Genomic DNA, 17,794 nt, shown 5'->3' on the forward strand with positions numbered 1-17,794 from the left:
AAGGTGCCCAGGTTCGATTCCTGGTTGGGGAACTAGATCCCACAGGCCACAGACAGAGTGCACATGCTGAAACTAGAGTGCATGCTGCGAGGATGATCGTTGACGATCACATGTGCTGCAACTAAGACCTGGCGAGGTCAAATAAATAATACATAGATAAATAATGTGTTGACTTTGTTTGGATTGTACAAATAGTATATATTCATTGTAAAATGATTCTAAAAACAATGAAAAATATAAAAAAGAAAATAAAAACTACCTGGGAATAACATACACGTGTTCCTACAAGCTGGAAATTGCGACAGTAAACGTCTGACTGCCATTTTCTTTCAGCATCATGTCTGTAAGGATGTATTTTTGCTGAGTGGGATCAGAGTGTACACACTGCTTTCCCCTCATGACAGTCTATCAGTGGTGTATTCCTCATGCTGAAGCAGTCCCACATGCTTGAAGCACTCACTTCTGTGAAAGGCCGTAAACAATTTCATTCATTCATTCATTCAACAATGACCTCAGGGACAAGACCTTCCTAGGCTCAGAGGTTCCCTTTACCTCCCAGAGACAGGCAGAGGAAGTGAGCCCTTATTGTGGGTCGGAGATGCGCTTTCTACATGTCCGTCCAGCAGCCAGGAGGGTTCGCAAGGGTGTGGGTGCCTCGGAACACATTCCTGCGGGCCTGGCCTACTCCAGGCTCAGACCCTCACGCCCACTTTCGCTTTGAACAAGGACTAATGAAATCTGAAGGGCTGAGATGTACTGAGAGCTTATCACGGGGCTGTTCTAAGTGCCCCACTGATAACAATGTAACAATGTCACGAACCCGTGCAAGATCCAATGCATAGTGGCCATCGTAAACCCCACTTTTCAAGCGTGGAAACCGAGGCTCACATTGATCGTTACCATCAAGGCTTGGCGCAGGGTCCTAGGTATAGAAACTGTTGCCTCGCCCCGTCTCGCCTCCTTTTCCCGGTCGGAATGAAGCCCCGAGAGACAAGAAGGAGCAGAGCGGCGGCGGAAGGACCCGGGAGCCGCGGGAACAGGCCGCAGGGAGCTGCCTGGACTCGGAGAGACAGCGGGTACGGGCTAGTCTGCAGGAAACCCTGCCCCCAGGCCGCGCGGCGCGACACCGCCCCCGGGGCGGGCCCAGTGCGTGGCAGGGGGATCGCCTACCCCATCGCGAAGTTTCCAGCCTGCGAGCGCCGCTGGACCGGCTGGACGTTCCCAGACCCCAACCATGCGGCTCCTGCTGCTCCTGGCCCCGTTGGGCTGGCTGCTTCTAGCCGAAACGAAGGGTGACGCCAAGCCGGAGGGTGAGGGCTCTGGGCTGGGGAGGTGGGGTGCGGGAGGGAGGCATTAGGGGCTGGAGCGGGAGGATGGGGGCAGGAGGGCTGGTCTAGGGGCTGCCTCCGTTAGGAGCGGTCTGTAGGGAAGTCCTGGGCTTCCGAGGGTTTCTGGGTTCAGGCTGCTGGTTCCCTGACTCGCTGGTGACTTGAACAAGTCACTTCCCCTCTTAGGGTTGTGGTTCCCACTTTCATGCCGCTGGAGGGGAAGAATGGCCGAAGTCCAGACGTTCAGTACCCGAAGGGTCAAATAATAATAGCCCTCATAATAATAAGAACAGTAGCTACCATGTATGGAGCACTGGCCACGGGTCAGACATCAGTTAAGCCGATCCCAAGCTGAAGCCCATCCTTCTATTATTCCCATTTTCCAGCTGGGCAAACTGAGGCTCTAGAATTGACTCACTTGCCCAAGGTCATTCTACTTGTGGACTTTGGAACCTGGATTCACACCTAGGACTCACAACCATGGAGTGAGGGGCCCCTGGGCAGGGTTGGGGGTGGAAGGGGTGGCTCAAATGCCAGAACCGTTGGTACTTGCCTGTGTCCTCTGTGGTTTGCTCTGCCCCTGCCAGGTGGGTCTTAACTCTGTCTGGGTTGCCCATGAGGAAACTGGGGCCCAGACAGGTGCAGTGACTGCCCAGGGAGGTCCAGCCTTGGAGTGGTAGGTCTCAGATCTGCTGGATTCCGGGTCTAGTGCTCCTACAAAAGGCAGATTGGATTTCAAGGTGTCCCACCATCCCAAGTGGGTGCTACGCTCCTCCTCAGCTCTACCTGGACCACCTGCCCAGTGAGCATCTGAGAGCCCCCAGGAGGACACTGAAGGCTGTGGAGGCAAGCCCAGCGAAGCAGAGCCAGACTGCCCACAGCCTCCATCATCCCTGTTCTCCTTGGTCCACCCTCCAAGAGAACCTGCGAACACAGGATGGTAGTTTAGCAGACTTGGGCCAGGAGAAGGGGTGGGAACCACCGTTTCTTGACTACTTCCTTTGTGTCAGGGTCTGCCCAAGGCTGCATGTCTCCCATGGGGAAGCAGTGTTGCTTCATCTCCGTGAAGCTTGGTGTTCTAGCCTGCAAAACAGGAGTGAACATACCTCAGTCCCAGAGCTCGAACAGGGATTCCATGGGTTGAGCCCTGTTGGGGAGAGTTCAGCTCAATGCCCAGGCCATCAAGGCATTTTCTTTCTTGTGCCCAGTGCTACTTTGTGGAGTACCCAGGACAGTAAGACCCATCAAAAAATCCAGTGAGGGCGGTGCTAAGCACACGGCTGGGCTGGTGGTATGTGCAAAGGGCCTGTGGCCGGGGTCTAGTTGCTGGCCTTTTTACCCCCTGAGTCTCTCTTCCTTCTGCTTCTACTGATGTAGGCTCCCTCCACTTCAGACCATCCCAGGAGAGAAACCCCAGCCACCTATGATGAAGCCCAGGGGGGTGAGTTGGAGAGACCAAATTGAGGACAAGGCCCCAGCAGGAGATGAGAGGGGGCAGAGTAGGTGCAAGGCAGCCTCCACAGAGTGTGAAGGATTCTGGGTGTTGCTGAGATAATCCAGGTAAAGCACCTGGTAGATAAGCAGGTCCCCAGACATGTGGCCAACATCAGGCTGCTCTCAAGTGGCTGCCCTGTGCTTCCCTTGCTCCATTCAGACCTTTTTGATAGCGTAAGTAATCATTGGGCCCATTTTGCAGTTGGAAAGACTGAGTTCCCTAAAAGGTTAGACCCCTTGGTCTCAGGTTGCCACAGCTGGTTGGAGGTGGCGTCATTGACTGCAACTCAGACCTTCTGCTTGATCCTGCTGACCCCTACTTTTGGCTAGAGGGGTGTCCTTGTTGGGAGATGCTGCTAGGAGGAGTCTCTCCAGCTCTCCCAGACCCAGCTGGTTGAGACCCCTCAGTCTGCTGGCTGAGAAGACAGCGGAGGATGGAAGTTTTTTCTCTAGGCCTTGCTCAAGCTGCCTACTGGCCTCCCGTCGGGGCCAGCTCCTTCCTTCCCCTGGCTGGGCGGGGACACCCAGCCCAGCACCAGGTGGCCAAGATGGTGCAGCTGCAGAGGAAAGTTCCATGGGGCAGGCGCAGGCACTGGGCCAGATGTCCCTTGGGGGTCCAGCGAGGCCTGAAGTGGGGCCAGGAACTTGCTGTTTGGGGCTTGGGCGGTAGGGTGGAGATTCTCTCAAGAGCTTGTCCACCCTTCAAACACCCAAGGATTCGACACAGGGAGGGAAAGATGGATGGTTCTCACTTTCAGGGTGCTCCCAATCTGAGGCAGGAAGACACAGAGCTCCTCACCGCAGTGGACACCCAATCTGGTGGGGGATACAGAGCCCTCTGTGCCTGAGGGAAGAGACATTGCCCCCTCCTGGGGGAGCCCCCAGACTGATGGGGGGGACCAGAAAAGGCTTTCAATAAAGCAGGATCCAAACAAGCAAATTTGCACGTAGCTGAGGGAGCAGGAGAGTCCCCAGAGGCAGCCCTGTCCTTTCTGCCTTTTTACCCTCTCCCTTCTTCCCAGGCTCACACCTTTCCCTGCAGGCCTTCATCTGGCCATGGAGAAGGGAGGACAAGCCCGAGCCCCGTAGTCTGAGGCTCCAGGATTACCAGCTAGGCTCAGGTGGGAGCTTCAAGCCCTGCTGTGGAACAGTGGGAAATGGAGAAGCAGGCAGACCCAGCTGGTTGGTGTGTGTGTGTGTGTGTTGGGAGGGGGGAGTCTGAGGAGACCTAAGGGTGTGAGTGGGAGGCCATACCTCTGGGGAGAGGCAGGGTTGGCTCTGGCCCTGGGAATCCCCATTTCCCGGCTCTGCTTCCGTTCCAGCCTCAGGAGGGCGTTGGGGATGGGGGAGGAGTTTTCATTCATTTCCACCTCCCTAGGGAGCAGACCGGGTGTGTCCTGACCACACCTTGAAATCCAAGACACACAGACCGTCTGCCCCCTTGCCTGGGCTGGCATTGCTTGGGGCGAGGAGTTGGCATACCATGGAGCACAGCTGAACTGGCTTGAATCCTCAGCCTTCTCTTAGGATCCCAGAGAGATGTCTGCACTCCTGCAAGCCCCTGGCTCAGCCTTTCCGGTCATTCTTGCTCTCAGGAAGGCAGCTCCCCTCCATCCTGGTCCCCCCAGCACAGCTCCCTCTGTTAGGGGAGGTTCCCTATGACAAAAACTCCTGGGACTCCCCAGCCAAGCTCATTCAATCCTCACAAGAGTCTCTGGAGGAAGGTGATTTTTTTTCCTGGCTGCGCTGTACAGCTTGCAAGATCTTAGTTCTGTGACCAGGGATTGAACTTGGACCTTCCGCAGTGAAATCGAAGAGTTCTAACCATTGCTGGACTGCCGAGGAATTCCCTGATACTATTGTTACTACTCCCATTTTGCAGATAGGAAAACAGAGGCACAGAGAGTTTAAGTTACTCTCCCAGCAGTCTGTCTTTCGCAGTTTGCCACTCCGCTCTGCTGTCTGGTTTATCTCTGCTGACCCTGGATCATGGGTCATCATCTTTCCAGAGAAACCACTGCTGGACTTGGAGCAGCAGGTCAAGGGGACCGAGAGCCCTGGATGGCCGGCCTCACGTGGGCCTTGGCCTCAGCCCGTGGCAGCTGGCTGGACCAGACAGCAAGCAGGTGGGCGGGTCCCTGGTGTTCATGGACGGCGAATCCTCCACGTTGTTACCCTGTGGGCTGTCCAGAGCTCTGGCTGCGCGGTGAATTGGTAAGAGACCTTACCGCGTGACTGGAGCCGGGTGCCCATGCTGGGGAGGCCTGAGAGAAGGCGGCTGGAAAGGCTGGATTCAGCCGGCATCTGGGATTCCCAGCATTCCAGGATCTTGGACAGGGAGGTGAAGGGCATGGACGTGTGGGATTCCAGCTCATTCCTGTCCTATACTTCAAGGTTCTGTGACCTTGGGCAGGTTATGTAGCTTCTCTGTGCCTCAGATTCTTCACCTATAAGAAGGAGAGTAGAAATATCACCTATCACATAGGATGGTTTTTTAAAAAATTATTTAATTGGCTGTGCTGGATCTTCATGGCTGCCTGTAGGCTTTTCTCGAGTTGCGGCGAGTGGGCTTCTCCTTGCGGTGGCTTCTCTCGTCACGGAGCACAGGCCCTGGAGTGCAGGCTCAGTAGTTCTGGTGCACGGGCTTAGTTGCCTTGCAGCATGAGAGATCTTCCCAGACCAAGATCAAACCTGTGTCCCCAGCATTGGCAGGAGGATTCTTAACCACTGGACCACCAGAAAAGTCCCCGCTTAAGATGTTGATGGTTAAGTTCAATAACAGATGTGACACGCCTCAGGCAGTTCATGGCATTGAGTCAAGGCTCAGCTGGTGCTAGTGCCTACTAGTCACTTCCCACAGGGCTCCGCAGGCCACACTCTGCACATCAGGCCCAAGTCACACTCAGTCCCAGCCTTGGAGAGGGGGAGGGGCACCGAGGAAATAGACATGTTGGGCTCAGCATGACAAAGAGAGGGCGAGCAGGTTTGTACTGGTACTGCACCTGCTGGGCACACTGAGACTGCTTGAGCTGAGGACCGATGGATAAGGGGATGAGATTGAGAAGGGCTTCCTGGAGGTGGTCTGGGGAAGGAGCAAGTTTTGCAGGCAGGACAAAAGAATAGGGTGCTGGTTGGATTCATCAGGGCAATTTCCTGGGGATGTTGAGAGCTGGTGCCAGGGTCCCTTAGGGCAGGAGCCTGCCTTGAGTTCTCTTGCTGTGAACCACCTCCCAAGCCCCTGCACGGGAGCCTAGAGTCAGAGGACCAGGGGATGGGTGGTCCTATCCAGTCCATCCTACAAGAAATCAACCCTGAATATTCATTGGAAGGACTGATGCTGAGGCTAAAACACCTATACTTGGCTACTTGATGTGAAGAGCCGACTCATTAGAAAAGACCTTGATGCTGGGAAAGATTGAAGGCAAGAGGAGGAGGGGACGACAGAGGATGAGATGGTTGGATGGCATCACTGATTCAATGGACAACAGTTTGAGCAAACTCTGGGAAATGGTAAAGGAGAGAGAATCCTGGCCTACTGCAGTCCATGGGGTCACAGAGAGTCAGACACAACTGAGCAACTGAACAACATCAGCCTCCCAGGCCCTGCATTGGAGCCTAGAGTCAGAAGACCAGGGGATGGGTGGAACCAGAGGTTTCTAAATATGGCTGACATCAGAAATCACCAGGGAAGTGGAGGATGAATCCAATCCAGCCTCCTGGCTCCATCTCAGATTGCTGGTCCTGGGACCCAGGAGTGTAGATTTCACAACCTCCTTTGTGATGCTAATATGCAGGCAGGTTTGGGATCCCCTGTATTGGGCGATCATGGCCAGGAGAGTGGACATTGTGTTGCCCAAGGAGTATAGAATTTGTAAGGTCCCCTTGCAAGACCCTGGCAAGGAAAACTGAGCAGAGACAGGCTGGGCAGGTGGAAGGGGGCATATGGGGAGGGCCTGGCTGGACCGTCTCTTTAGATGGAGACGGATGCCTGACCACAATCCAGGCCTGAGCAGGACATGCAGAGTTAAGATAGGGGCCTTTAGAGCCCGATGTCTGCGTCCACATCATTGTGCTGCCTTGGGCAGGTTACTGTGTCTGAGTCTTCCCCCTGCCCCTCCTCCTGCCGCCTGACTTCAGGAGCCCTTGCCAGTAGAGAATCCAGAATCTCACATAGATGCACACACTGGCTTTTTCCATCCATGAAATGTGACACTCTTCCTGTCCCCAGCAGTCCCTGTTGTCGACCAGAAGGCCTGAGAGCTGAGGCTTTGGCTCTCCTTGCCTGGGGGCAGAATTAACCATCCAGAGGGGTTGCAGGGAATCTTTCCCCTGAGTGTGAGCCACACCCCTCTTCTCTGGACCCCAGGGTCAGATGGTGAGGCCTCCCCTCTGCACACCTGCCTAATGAATCCACCCTTTTCTGTCCCAGGTCTCTGGACCCACCATCAGTGGATTCTTGCCAATCTTGGCCCGGCTGCCTGGCGCCAACCCCCTGCTCTGGGACCAGCTGCCTGGTCCCAGAGCAGGGGGCTCAGCCGGCTTTGCCCCTTTGTTCTTTTAGCCCAGGCTCCTCCTGACTTCTTGGGGAGGTCAGGGTGAGAGGGCCTGACCTACCTGTGCTGGCCTGGCCACTTGGAGTGGCCATAAAAGTGCTAGGTCCTGGACCCCAGGGAAACAAGACTCACCCAGCGAATCAATGATGAGTGCTGCAGATGATGGAGTCCTGCCTCTGAGGGCAGGAGAGAGGTCAAGAGAAATCCAAGAAGGCTTCATAGACGTGGAGGTAGCGAAGAAGTGTCACTGGCCCTGAGACCGGGAGGAAGGTTAGAGAAAGGGCAGAGAGAGAAAGCCCTGGCAGGAGGGAGGTGCCCAGCAAGGTGAGGAGCAGGGCCTGCTTGGTGGAGGGAATGAGGATGTCAAAGGCCAGTGGGCAGGGACCCTGAATGCCAGAGCAAGGCGTTTGCCTCTCAGTGATCAGCACCAAGAGTAGCTCTTAGTGTGTGCCAGCATTCCAACAAGGATATTCCAGGCCTGGAAGTGAAATGAGCTTCCCTGGTGGCTCAGACGGTAAAGAATCCGCCTGCAATGCAGGAGACCTGGGTTTGATCCCTGGGTTGGAAAGATCCCCTGGAGGAGGGCATGGTAACCCACTCCAGTATTCTTGCCTGGAGAATCCCTATGGACAGAGGGGTCTAGGCTACAGTCCATGGGGTCACAAAGAGTCAGACATGACTGAGCCTGTGAAAGTGAAAAAGCGCTCATGACTGAGCACAGAAAGTGAAAAATGTGAAAGCGTTGGTCACTCAGTCGTGTCTGACTCTTTGGGTCCCCATGGACTGTGGCCCGCCAGGTTCCTCCATCCATAAAGAATTCTCCAGTCAAGAATACTGGAGTGGGTAGCCATTCCCTTCTCCAGGGGATCTTTGCAACCCAGGGATTGAACCCAGGTCTCCTGTATTGCAGGTGGATTCTTTACTGTCTGAACCACCAGAGCCTGATCTCATTTAATTAGTCTAGCAGCCCTGGGAAGCAGGTACGGTTATTACCCCTGTTTTACAAGGGGGAAACTGCAGCTCAGAAGGTTAAGGACTTGCCCAGGCTCACGCAGTTGGTAAGGAAAAGAGCCAGGAGCCTAGCCAAGCCAGCTACAGAGTTTTTTTTTTTTTTTTTCCCAACCATAGATTCAACCTGGGCCTCAGCAGTGAAAGCCCAGACTCCTAACCACTAGTACACCAGGGAACTCCCAGAGCCTTTACTTCCCAGAGAATGTAGTCTCAAAGTATGGTCTGGGAATGGTTTGTCCAGGGCTCCCAGAGACGGCATGTGGGAGAGTTTCCAGGAGGTTCTGTTGTAGAGATAAAGCCACCCTGCAGAGTCCAGAGTGGTTCCTTGTTAAAAAGGTAGCATAAGTAAGTTAATTTATATCACTTTTTAGATTCCACATATAAGGAATGCCATAGAATATTTTTCCTTCTCTGTCTGACTTACTTCAGAAAGAGACTCAGACTTAGAGAACGAACTTACAGTTGCTGGGGGTAAGGATGGGAGGAAGGGATAGGGAGTTTGGGATGGACATATACCCACTGCTCTATTTAAAACGGATAACAAACAAGGACCTACTGTATAGCACAGGGAACTCTGTTCAGTGTTGTGTGGCAGCCTGGGGGAGAGGAATCTGGGGGAGAATGGATATGTATGGCTGAGTTCCTTTGCTGTCCACCTGAAACTATCACAACCTTGTTAATCAATTATGTGCTCAGTCATGCCTGACTCTTTGCGGTCCCATGGCCTGTAGCTTGCCAGGCTCCTCTGCCCATGGAATTTTCCAGGCAAGAATACTGGAGTGGGGTGCCATTTCCTATTCCAGGATAATTGGTTATACTCCAATATAAAATTTTAAAAAGTGTTTTTTGTTTTTTGTTTTTTTAAAAGGTAGCATAGCCACTCTTGGCCAAAGGCCAGGATTTCAAGTGAATTTCTACTGCAGGCCAACTCTTCTTGGTTCTCATGGTGTTGGGAGAATTCAAGGCCAAGTGAGGCTCAGCACAAAAATGTGTTGAGATCAGTTAGCAATGTCTGCCCTGAGTGCAGGCAGGGAGAGTGGAGGTTGTTCCCAGGCTGATGTCTGACAGTGGCCAGAGAGGTCCTCCTGGTGTTCAACACTCAGAGCGAATCCTTTCCTCTGCCCCCAAATCCAGAGACTCAGTCCCACAATGCAAGGTGCAGACGCCTCTGCCCTGGGCGCTTCCTGCCATGTTGGTCAGTCACCAGATGGATGGAGACCCAGGTCATGTCCCACCTCTGACATTAACCTGAGGAGTGATCTTAGGTGTGCCCCTTCCTCCCTGGGCCCTTGTCTGTGATGGGTTGATGTGAAGATACATCCCGTGAGATTTGACACATCCCTTTGGGCACAGTTACCCACTTCTGACGTCACCTCTCTTCATCCTCCGTTCCCTTCTCTGTCCCTAGACAACCTTTTGGTCCTCACTGTGGCTACGAAGGAGACCGAGGGGTTCCGACGCTTTAAGCGCTCAGCTCAGTTCTTCAACTACAAGATCCAGGTAGGGGGCTCCCTGGGTGGGGGCAGAGACAGCCGAGGGGAGGTGCTGGACAGATAGAAGTCAAGATGCTCGGTCTGTCAGATGCCCAGTGGGGCTGGAAATTGAGCTGGCCAGGTTTCTCTTTAGCAAAAGCCCATGTTAAGGGGCCTGTCTCTGCAGGCGCTGGGGCTGGGGGAGGACTGGCCTGGGGAGGCGATGTTGGCAGGCGGAGGGCTGAAGGTCCGGCTATTGAAGAAAGCCCTGGAGAAGCACGCCGACAAGGAGAACCTGGTCATTCTCTTCACAGACAGGTAGGCATCTGAGAGGTAGAAGAATATTCTAGAATGAGGCCCTGCCAGGACATCAGGGATGAGGTGGGGATTACTGTAGCTAGGGTCGCCTACAGTTCTAAGGGGTCTATGCACCCCAGAAAAGACTCATTTCCACTCTTGGTGAAAAGATGGGTGGGGGGACCTGCCCAGGTATGGTGAGCTATGCTTCTTTTAATGTATATATAGTATATATAATTTTATATATTTGTTTTTGGTTGCACTGGGTCTTCATTGCTGTTTGCAAGCTTTTCTCTAGTTGTGATGAGCAGGGGCTACTCCCTGGTTGCATTTCACGGGGCTTCTCATTACGGTGGCTTCTCTTGTTGCTGAGCACAGGCTCTCGGGCTCTCGGGCTTCAGTAGTTGTGGTGTATGGGGCTCAGTTTTCTCTTTGGGCTCGGTAGTTTTGGCTCCTGGGCTCTAGCACAGGCTCAGTAGTTGTGGCACATGGACTTAGTTGCTGTGTCGCATGTGGAATCTTCCCAGACCAGGGATCGAACCTGTGTCTCCTGCAGGTGGATTCTTTACCACTGAGCCATCAGGGAAGCCCGCTGAGCTATGCTTTGAGTGTGAAATGGTCACAGATTATGGGGACCATGTCTCTGCCCAGGGAGGGGGTGGAAACTTGATGGGCAGGGTCAAAGGTAACAGAGCTGATCTATTTACTAAATGTGGCCCAGGGCAGGCGTGGGAGGAGGAAAGTGTTAGTCGCTCAGTCATGTCTGACTCTGCAACCCCGTGGCCTATAGCCCACCAGGCTCCTCTGTGCATGGGATTCTCCAGGCAAAGATACTGGAGTGGGTAGCCATTCCCTTTTCCAGGGGATCTTCCTGACCTGGGGATCGAACCTGGGACTCCTGCACTGCAGGCAGATTCTTTACCATCTGAGCCACCAGGGAAGCCTGGGCTCCTCCTGCCTGTGCCCTTCTGAGCCCCTGCTCCCCTACCAACCCCGTCTCCTCGCCGCCCTGCTCCATCTTTTCCCGGCTCTGGCCACAGCTATGATGTGGTGTTTGCCTCGGGGCCCCGAGAGCTCCTGAAGAAGTTTCGGCAGGCCAGGAGCCAGGTGGTCTTCTCGGCCGAGGAGCTCATCTACCCGGACCGCAGGCTGGAGGCCAAGTACCCGGTGGTGTCCGACGGCAAGAGGTTCCTGGGCTCTGGAGGTGAGGACCCCGGGTGCACAGTGTGTGGCAGACAGGGCAGGCTCCAGAGAGGTCCATCCACTGCCTTGGGGAGGACCCCCTGGCTCGACATCCCACATGGCTATCACGAGCTGCTGAATGCAGGGTCCTCAGAAAAACTCCTGAGTTTTTAACCTTTAAATCAGCTCCACTGCAGTCTTGCTTATCTCATTCAATAGCTCCCCTGATCTGCACAGGATAAAACAGGGAGTCACCCCCAATTCCTCCCTCCCCTCCCCCACCTTACCTTCAGCAGGTCACACCACTCCCACTCCAAGAGATCTCTGGAGTCTGCCCTCTCACATCCACACCCCTGGCCACCGCCTCTCCGGGCTGCTGGCATGGGCAGTAGTCCCCTGACTGCTCTGCCAGCCTCTAGCCTCTCCTCTTCCAGTCCATTCTCCATCCAGCACAGATGCGAGTCCACACATATTGCTCAGTGACTTCCCCTTGCACAGAGAATAAAACCCATATTTTATTCTGGATTCCCCTGTCTAGCCACGAAGGGAGGATCTGCTCCAGCAACCTTGTTTCCCTATTGGCTGAGATAGCGCAGCCCAGATGGCCTGGCCCTGGCCCAGGGGTGGAGGTGTTCTCTGGGGCGGGGCCCTTTCCTGGCTGCCCACCTGCTTTTTCTCTTCCCCTCCCACCAGGCTGCACAGTAGTTAAGGAGCTATGTGGGCTTTTCCCTCTATCCCCTCCTGCACTGTGTGACCTCGGCTCAGCCTCTGCCCTTCTCTGGGTCAAGTTTCCTGGATACCTGTCGAAAAGGGGCTCCAAACCTATGCCCCACCAGCCCTTTACTCCTGGGCTTCAGTGTAACTCATTCATTCCCCTCCTGTGTGCTGCCCAGGACCTGAACTGGTGCAGGTTAATGGACAACAGTGATTTTTCTCTCTGGGCTCAGTGGGAACTTGTCACCAAGTGGCATTAACAGATAGGCTGTTTCCAGCCTATAGACAGCACCTCCCCTCAATCCAGGAGGGCTTCTGAGAGGAGGCAGGGCTTATGAATAAAGAAGTGAAAGGTGGGTGAGAGGGAAGGCTGGGAGGAGGCCCCTGACTCAGAGGCCAGAAATTGAGTGTCTGTCTATATGTCCCCCACCCCCAGGCTTCATCGGTTATGCTCCCAACCTTAGCAAACTGGTGGCAGAGTGGGAAGGCCAGGACAGCGACAGCGATCAGCTCTTTTACACCAAGATCTTCTTGGACCCAGAGAAGAGGGTAAGCAGCAGTGGGTAGGGCTGTGAGATCTTGACACTGGATCCCCCAGACTGGGCTGCACTGGGAGCAGCCCCTACCCCCCAGACTTGACCCCCTGGGCTGGGCATTGACACCCCACTTATATATTCTTTGATTCACTCATTTATTCAGCAGGTATTAAAAAACATTTTATTTATAGTATTTACCTTTTTATTTTTGGCTGTCCTGAGTCTTTTTTGCTGGACCAGCTTTTCTCTAGTTGCAGAGAATGGGGGCTACTCTCCAGTTCTGGTGCTCAGGCTTCTCATCGCAGTGGCTTCTCTTGCTGCAGAGTCTGGGCTCCAGGGCACTCAGGCTTCAGTAGTTGCAGCAAGTGGGCTCAGTGGTTGCAGCTCCCAGGCCCTAGAGCACAGGCTCCATAGTTGCGGTGCGCCTGCTTAGTTGCTCCATGGCCTGTGGGGTCTTCCTGGATCAGGGATTGAACCTGTGTCTCCTGCACTGGTAGGCAGATTCTTAACCACTGAGCCACCAGGGAAGCCCCAGCAGATATTTGCTGAGTTGTGTGTGAGACACTGTCAGGCGTAGGTAATGAACGAGACAGTTGGGGTTTCTGCCCTCCTGAACCCTCAAACCGGGCAGAGGAGGAATTTACAGCCTCGTGGCAGGTGGTGAGGATGGTCATGAAAGGAACTGACAGCCTGAGCTGCCCCTGGCCCACCCAACTTGGAGGAGTTCTAAGGGACTGATGAGGTCTTGACTGGACCTGGGCCCCACAGGCCAGGCCTCTGAGCCTGTCTCAAGGCAGGGATCCTTGAGGGGAGTGGAGGTGGTAGAACCGAGCAGGTGTAGCCCCAAAGCCAGCCAGTGTCCTCTGGGCAGGCAGGAAAGTTAGGGAACTCTTGGGGAGAGGGTCAGTATTCCTGGATTCTGCCCTGCACACCCCCTTAACCCCAATTTATGCTGTGTTGCCTGACAAAGGGTAAGTCACTTTCCCTCTCTGGGTCTCAATTTTTATTATCCATGAAATAATGAAGTGAAGCAGTTGGACTTGTGCAGTGGAAACTATGAACTTGATCTTTGTTGGCTCAGTCCTTCCTTCTCCTTCCCCTCTGCCTCCAGTGACATTGCTAGTAGAAGCCTGTGGTCTAAAATGGTAGAGCTGCTCTCTGTGGGATGAAGGCTGAGCCTAGAGTGTCACTTGGCCTGACCTAGGGCTCCTTGAGACATAGTCGCATCTGCAAGCAGTAGCGTTATGTCGTGAACATGGACCTCAGGGCCAGGCTGCCCGTTTCCAATGCCAGCTTAGCCAGTTACTAGCTGCATGACCTTGAGCAAATTATCCAACCTCTCTGTGCCTTGTTTTTAAATCTGTGAAATGCAATGATGATGATACTTTCTGACAAGGATGTTCTGTGGATTAAATGAGTGTGCATGTAATACTTAGAATAGTGATTGGCACCCAGTTGAGTGCTAAACAAGCATCTGTTATCACAACGGCTGTTGTTGAACCAGCTGTCCCCTTAGATTCTTTCCAGTTCAGAGAGTCCCTAGTTCTCGTGAATAAAGGTGCTACAGCAGTAAATCCCAGGGGCTTGGCCACTGACTGGCTTCCCAGGGATCCTAGCTGCCCTGATGTGACGGGGAAAAGCGGATAGAGGGAGAGGAAGTGGCAGAAGTGGGAGGGCTGGCTCCCCACACTGGGTGATGGAGCCCTGTCCACTGCCAGGGCTTGTTCCTGGTGCAGTCCAATGCCCTCTTTCCTACAGGAGCAGATCAATATCACCCTGGACCACCGTTGCCGAATCTTCCAGAATTTGGATGGAGCCTTGGGTGAGCAGCCCCGACAGGGAGGGGGATCCTGAGAGGAGTGGTAAGGAGATGAGGATTCCAGCCAAGGAGGTTCCTCTCAGCTGTTGTGCTGGGATTTTCTCTGGGGGCAGAGCTATGTCTCTTTGGGGATGAAGAAAGGAGGGCCAGAGGTCAGTCCAGAGAACCTGCGGGACACCAGGGCTCAGACTGGGAGGGGCTGGGTGATGCACTCAGTGGGTACCCCATCCCTGCCCTGCGTCCCTGGTCCTTCAAGGTGAGCCTACTTCACCTCCTTCCCCTGCTCTCCCACCTCCCAAGTGAAGACTTCCTGAGCTGGGGGCAGGGAGTTGATGGATGACATGGGAAGCAGAGAGGCTGCTTGACACTTGAAACCACAAATGCTCTTGGCCTGGTCCCAAGTCAGTGGCTGGTGATGACGTTGCTTTGCCACTATTTTGCTGGATGACCTCAGGCAAGACACAAACACATACCCTCGGGCGTCTGTTTTCCCACCCTTAGAAAAGAGAAGTTGGACCAGATCGTTGATTGGTGATTTAATGGGGGTAAATGGACCCCTTTGAGAGTCTGAGGAGAGCTCTGGGTCCCATCCCAGCGAGGTGCAGAGACATCACACCCTTTCGTCTGTGGGTTCTGGGAGTTCATGAGCCTCGGTTAAGAAGCTGGGTCCAGACTGCTTCTTGGGTGGACTTGCACAGAGGGGCTCCCCTCACATGATCACTCACCACAAAAGGCCTCCGTGCCAGGCGTCTTCTCAGGCCTCTGGGAAAAGGCCCGTCTGCATTTTATAACTGTCAGACAGAGCAGTCCTACCTGCTGTCTTATGTGCAGACTGTCTGGGTCGGAGCCCAGAACTTGGCCTCTGGGCCTGATGCTGGACAGGTCTCTGTTTTCTGACCCACAGATGAGGTCGTGCTCAAGTTTGAAATGGGCCAAGTGAGAGCGAGGAACCTGGCCTACGACACCCTCCCAGTCCTGATTCATGGCAACGGGCCCACCAAGGTAGGGAGGGGCCCCAGCCCCAGGGGAGAGTCGTGGGGGGAGAGATCCAGAATCCGGGGTTGTGCTCTCACTGTGACCCCAAGCTTCCCCTTGGGTTTGGGGCCACCTACCTGGGACACGCTCACTGCCTCTGTCCTCACATCTGAGTTCAGGATGGTGCTGCCTCTCTGTACCGGCATGGTCAGTGATGCCCTGTCTGTGCTGGACCACAGAAGAGGCACTGTCTCCATCCAGGCCCAGGCGGGGCTGCCTTGAGTCATCTGTACTCTGCCACCCCAGGGCAGACTTGTTCCTACATTCAACAAACATTGCATGTTTGCACCAAGGCGTGAGGCCTCGCCAGCCCTGAACAGGACAGAATGTTCCCTGTTCTCCCAGAGCTGCAGGAGGGGCAGGGGTGCAGGCCAGCCTCCCCTGGCCCTTGAGGGACAGGCCCCTGGATCCCAACTGGTTTCTAGGAGTGTGGTCCTCAACCACTCCTTCAGAATCAGGTGGATGGGAGGGGAAGGGGAGTGTGTTTAAATGCAGGTTTCCTGACGCCGCCCAAGTGCGTGTGTGCTTAGTTGCTCAGTTGTGTCCCCCTCATTGTGGCCCCATGGGCTGTGGCCTGCCAGGCTCCTCTGTCCATGGGATTTTCCAGGAAAGAATACCGGAGTGGGTTGCAATGCCCTCCTCCAGGGGATCTTCCCAACCCCCAGGGATTGAATCCACGTCTCTTGTGTCTCCTGCATTGGCAAGTGGGTTCTTTACCACTAGCGCCACCCACCCAAGAGCTGCAGTTTTGAAATGTCTGCAGGGGGGGCGCCGAGGAATCTGTATTTTACACGCTCCCAGGAGGTCCACAGGGCTTTCCAGGTGGCACTAGTGGTAAAGAACCCGTCTGCCAATGCAGAAGACGCAGGAGACGCGGCAGGTTCAGACCCTGGGTTGGGATGATCCTCTGGAAGGAGGGCATGGCAACCCACTCTAGTATTGTTGCCTGGAGAATCCCATGGACAGAGGAGCCTGGCAGGCTACAGTCCATGGGGTTACAGAGTCGGACACGACTGAAGCAACTTAGCACACACAGGCGGTCACAGATGAGGCAGCACCAAAGTCTGTGTCCTCCCTCTGCCCTGCTCAGACCAGCTTTGGTCATCTCCAAGGGTGGATATACTTTCCAAGACCTGCCCCTAACAAAGCCACATTCCTGCCCTCTTTGGGAGGGCAGAGGGCTGGGGTGCAGGCCCCCCTCCTTGGTGGTGGCTGGGGCAGGAGTGGGGCTGGCCTGGTTTCAGTCATATCCCTCGTCTCCCGACAGCTGCAGCTGAACTACTTGGGCAACTACATCCCGCGCTTCTGGACCTTCGAGACGGGGTGCGCTGTGTGTGACGAGGGCCTGCGCAGCCTCAAGGGCATCGGGGTGAGGCTGCTGGGCCCCGGGGCTCTGTCCTTGGAGTGGGAGAAGGGGAGGGGTTCTGGAAGAGACTCTGTCATCTCTGGTGGGCCCTAAAGCGGTCACCTTCCTCCTCGTCCTCACCCAGGCACCTCCTCCTGAAAGCCTTCTCAGATTGCACATGGCTCTGGCTTCCTGGGAAGCCTAAGTTCTGGTTTCTTCTGCCTGGTCCTTCAGGGGCCCTTGTAGCCCTCTCCCCATCCCATGAACCTTACTCCTCATTCATGGTCCATCTCAGACCTCATGCCAGCCAAGCTCTCTGACAGTGTGCTGTCAACCTGTCCTGGCTGGAGTCTGGACTCACACTGCACCTGTCCCCTGTAGAGACAGCCTCCAGCTGCATCCCTGGTCCCGTCCCCTGCCCCCTGCACACGCTGCTCGGAGCTCCTGCCCAGGCCCCTTTCCTGCTAAGTCCTGCAAAGCCTCTGACTTCTAGTCCCTCTGGCCATCCTCAGGGCTCAGCAGCCACTCCATGGCTGGACATGGCTGGACTCTTGTGCCGCCCTCTCTCCCTGCAGGATGAAGCTCTGCCTGCTGTTCTGGTCGGCGTGTTCATCGAACAGCCCACCCCGTTCCTGTCCCTGTTCTTCCAGCGGCTCTTGCGCCTCCACTACCCCCAAAAACGGTTGAGGCTTTTCATTCACAACCACGTGAGTAGCAGGCTCTTGGTGGGCTCACCATGTGGTTTGGGTCGAGGGTCCACCCTTGCAAGATGCCCTGAGACCTCTGAGGAAGTAACCAAACCAGGGTTATCTGGGTCAGATGGAAGTGGGAAGTGGGCTGTATTCCCAATCACTGGGTTGACTCTGGAGTCAGACTGGCTGGGTTTGAACCCCAATATCACTGCTTATATTAGCTGTGTGACCTTGGGCATCTTATTCAACCTCTCTGGGCTTCAGTTTTTTCATCTATTAGGTCTATTCAATAGGGATACTATTAGTGCTGGCCACA

General features: G+C 54.7%; 1 protein-coding gene across 1 annotated transcript in view; it reads left to right on the top strand.

Moving 5' to 3' along the window:
• The first annotated feature begins 1,144 nt into the window (after positions 1-1,144).
• Positions 1,145-17,794, top strand: part of PLOD1 (procollagen-lysine,2-oxoglutarate 5-dioxygenase 1) — a 29,476-nt gene continuing 12,826 nt past the window's right edge. Inside the window, exons 1-9 of the mRNA XM_005889193.2 lie at positions 1,145-1,310; positions 9,795-9,886; positions 10,046-10,176; positions 11,196-11,359; positions 12,488-12,600; positions 14,346-14,409; positions 15,311-15,408; positions 16,709-16,810; positions 17,362-17,493. Of these exons, the coding sequence (XP_005889255.2) occupies positions 1,235-1,310; positions 9,795-9,886; positions 10,046-10,176; positions 11,196-11,359; positions 12,488-12,600; positions 14,346-14,409; positions 15,311-15,408; positions 16,709-16,810; positions 17,362-17,493 (972 nt within the window). The 5' untranslated portion in view covers positions 1,145-1,234. The remainder of the gene's footprint in view (positions 1,311-9,794; positions 9,887-10,045; positions 10,177-11,195; positions 11,360-12,487; positions 12,601-14,345; positions 14,410-15,310; positions 15,409-16,708; positions 16,811-17,361; positions 17,494-17,794) is intronic.

This window comes from Bos mutus, chromosome 16 (genome assembly GCF_027580195.1).
Source record: "Bos mutus isolate GX-2022 chromosome 16, NWIPB_WYAK_1.1, whole genome shotgun sequence".
NCBI classification, from domain to species: Eukaryota; Metazoa; Chordata; class Mammalia; order Artiodactyla; family Bovidae; genus Bos; species Bos mutus.